General features: G+C 43.4%; 1 protein-coding gene across 1 annotated transcript; it reads left to right on the plus strand.

Moving 5' to 3' along the window:
• Positions 1–347: 347 nt before the first annotated feature.
• On the plus strand, positions 348–632 carry PHALS_14485 (uncharacterized protein; the record flags this gene model as incomplete). Its single annotated transcript, XM_024730305.1, has 2 exons — positions 348–448; positions 512–632. 2 exons carry the CDS (start codon positions 348–350, stop codon positions 630–632), a joined length of 222 nt encoding a protein of 73 aa, XP_024580595.1.
• Between the last annotated feature and the right edge of the window lie 960 nt (positions 633–1,592).

Genomic DNA, 1,592 nt, shown 5'->3' on the forward strand with positions numbered 1-1,592 from the left:
TGTCAAACACCATTCATCGTTGTGGTAACTGCTACCGCTCCCATAAGAGGATCTGCCACCATCGCGGCGATGAATGCTCCTAAGTTTTGATGGGTATAGTCCTTTCCATCGGCACATTAAAAATCTTACTTCAACAACCAAAGAGTCCAATCTCTCACGAAGCTACTTAATTTAAAGATCTGCTTGGAAGGGCAGGGTCTACGGGCTAAAAGCCATTAAGCTAGTTATCTGACGTACTCTCACACACGGAAAGCCATTGGGATACTTCGAGTCCAGACTCAAAGCCTTTGCTCTCACTGGTATATTCAAGATAAAATACGATAGCCTAGCAACAGCCCCACGTTTGCATGAACTGCAAACCACCCGATTCTCACGGCGGGGTGTATAGCACCTCGCCACTATACTCACAAGTCGGAGAGCTTGCTACGCCTAGCCTGGCCCCCGTCAGGTAAATTAAGCCTACTCGTCGGTAAATGCAGTAGCCACATTGACTACTGCACACCCAAGCAAGCCGTAATTATTTTTTGATTGATCAAACATTACCACTGCGCCACGGCGAAGACTTTCCACGCCTTCGCATGCGATCCCTACACCAAAATAAAGATGATCGAGCTCTTGAATTTGCTCTGTAAGCGGTTTCTGGACCCTCAGGTTCTTACACCTCACGAAAACGCATGCGACTTTACCAGCAGCAGTTAGATTAGAATTCAATCCTCCCAAAACTCTATCTCTGCTATCTAGTAAGAGAACCAGAATGTGTTGGGAGCCTACCAGCTAGCTATGTGTTTTACACGCTTTGTTTACTGATAGTACCGGTGAGAAGTAATCATCCTACCACTGGAATTCGCAATTGTTCTTAATTACTGCGGCGTATCAATTTTTCCCCAGCGTGTTATTAGATCTGACATGAGCTAATACTTTGAAATCTCTCCAAACTATGGCATGCTACGGAGCGACTTGATCATCATCAAGCGGTTTTGACCCATTTTTCGTCTTTGCCTAAAACCGCTGCTTAATTGAGGCTTGTACTGCACCATTAACCGCAGACTCAACAAGTAAAGATTTTTTTTTTGCACGGCAGTCATTAATCTCGAGAGCTTACGAGGATATCTTACACCGTGCAATTAGCGCACTCTGTCTGAGCATATTTTGTTGGGCGAAGCATCCTGAATAATTTGCAAAAATTTTGCTGTCACGAGAAATTTTCCCAACTTTGCTGTCACGAGAATTTCACAGCAAATAAATATCTACTTATATGACATAGTGACGAAAATAGATACAAGGAACGATTTGGCTATATTTTATGGCACCTACAGAGAGACTGATTTTGCTCAGACGGCCAACAAAAAAACATAATTTTGAAGTCGTCAGCTTCTTTAATTGGATTGAAGAGGTGAGGACTAGCCATGGCGTTTGTCGAATGTTTTGTTCGCCATCTTCTCGCTCCGCTCATTCGGCAAAATTTGGCAAGATTCGGTCGAGGTGCTCGAAGTTAAGCTGGCTAAGTCGAACCTGTTTCATTAATATTCAAATTTACAGACGAGTTGTGTTAGCCGCATCATTAAAATACCCTCCGAAAAATTTGCGTAACT

The sequence above is a fragment of the Plasmopara halstedii genome (genome assembly GCF_900000015.1).
Source record: "Plasmopara halstedii genome assembly, contig: Scaffold_882, whole genome shotgun sequence".
Classification (NCBI taxonomy): domain Eukaryota; phylum Oomycota; class Peronosporomycetes; order Peronosporales; family Peronosporaceae; genus Plasmopara; species Plasmopara halstedii.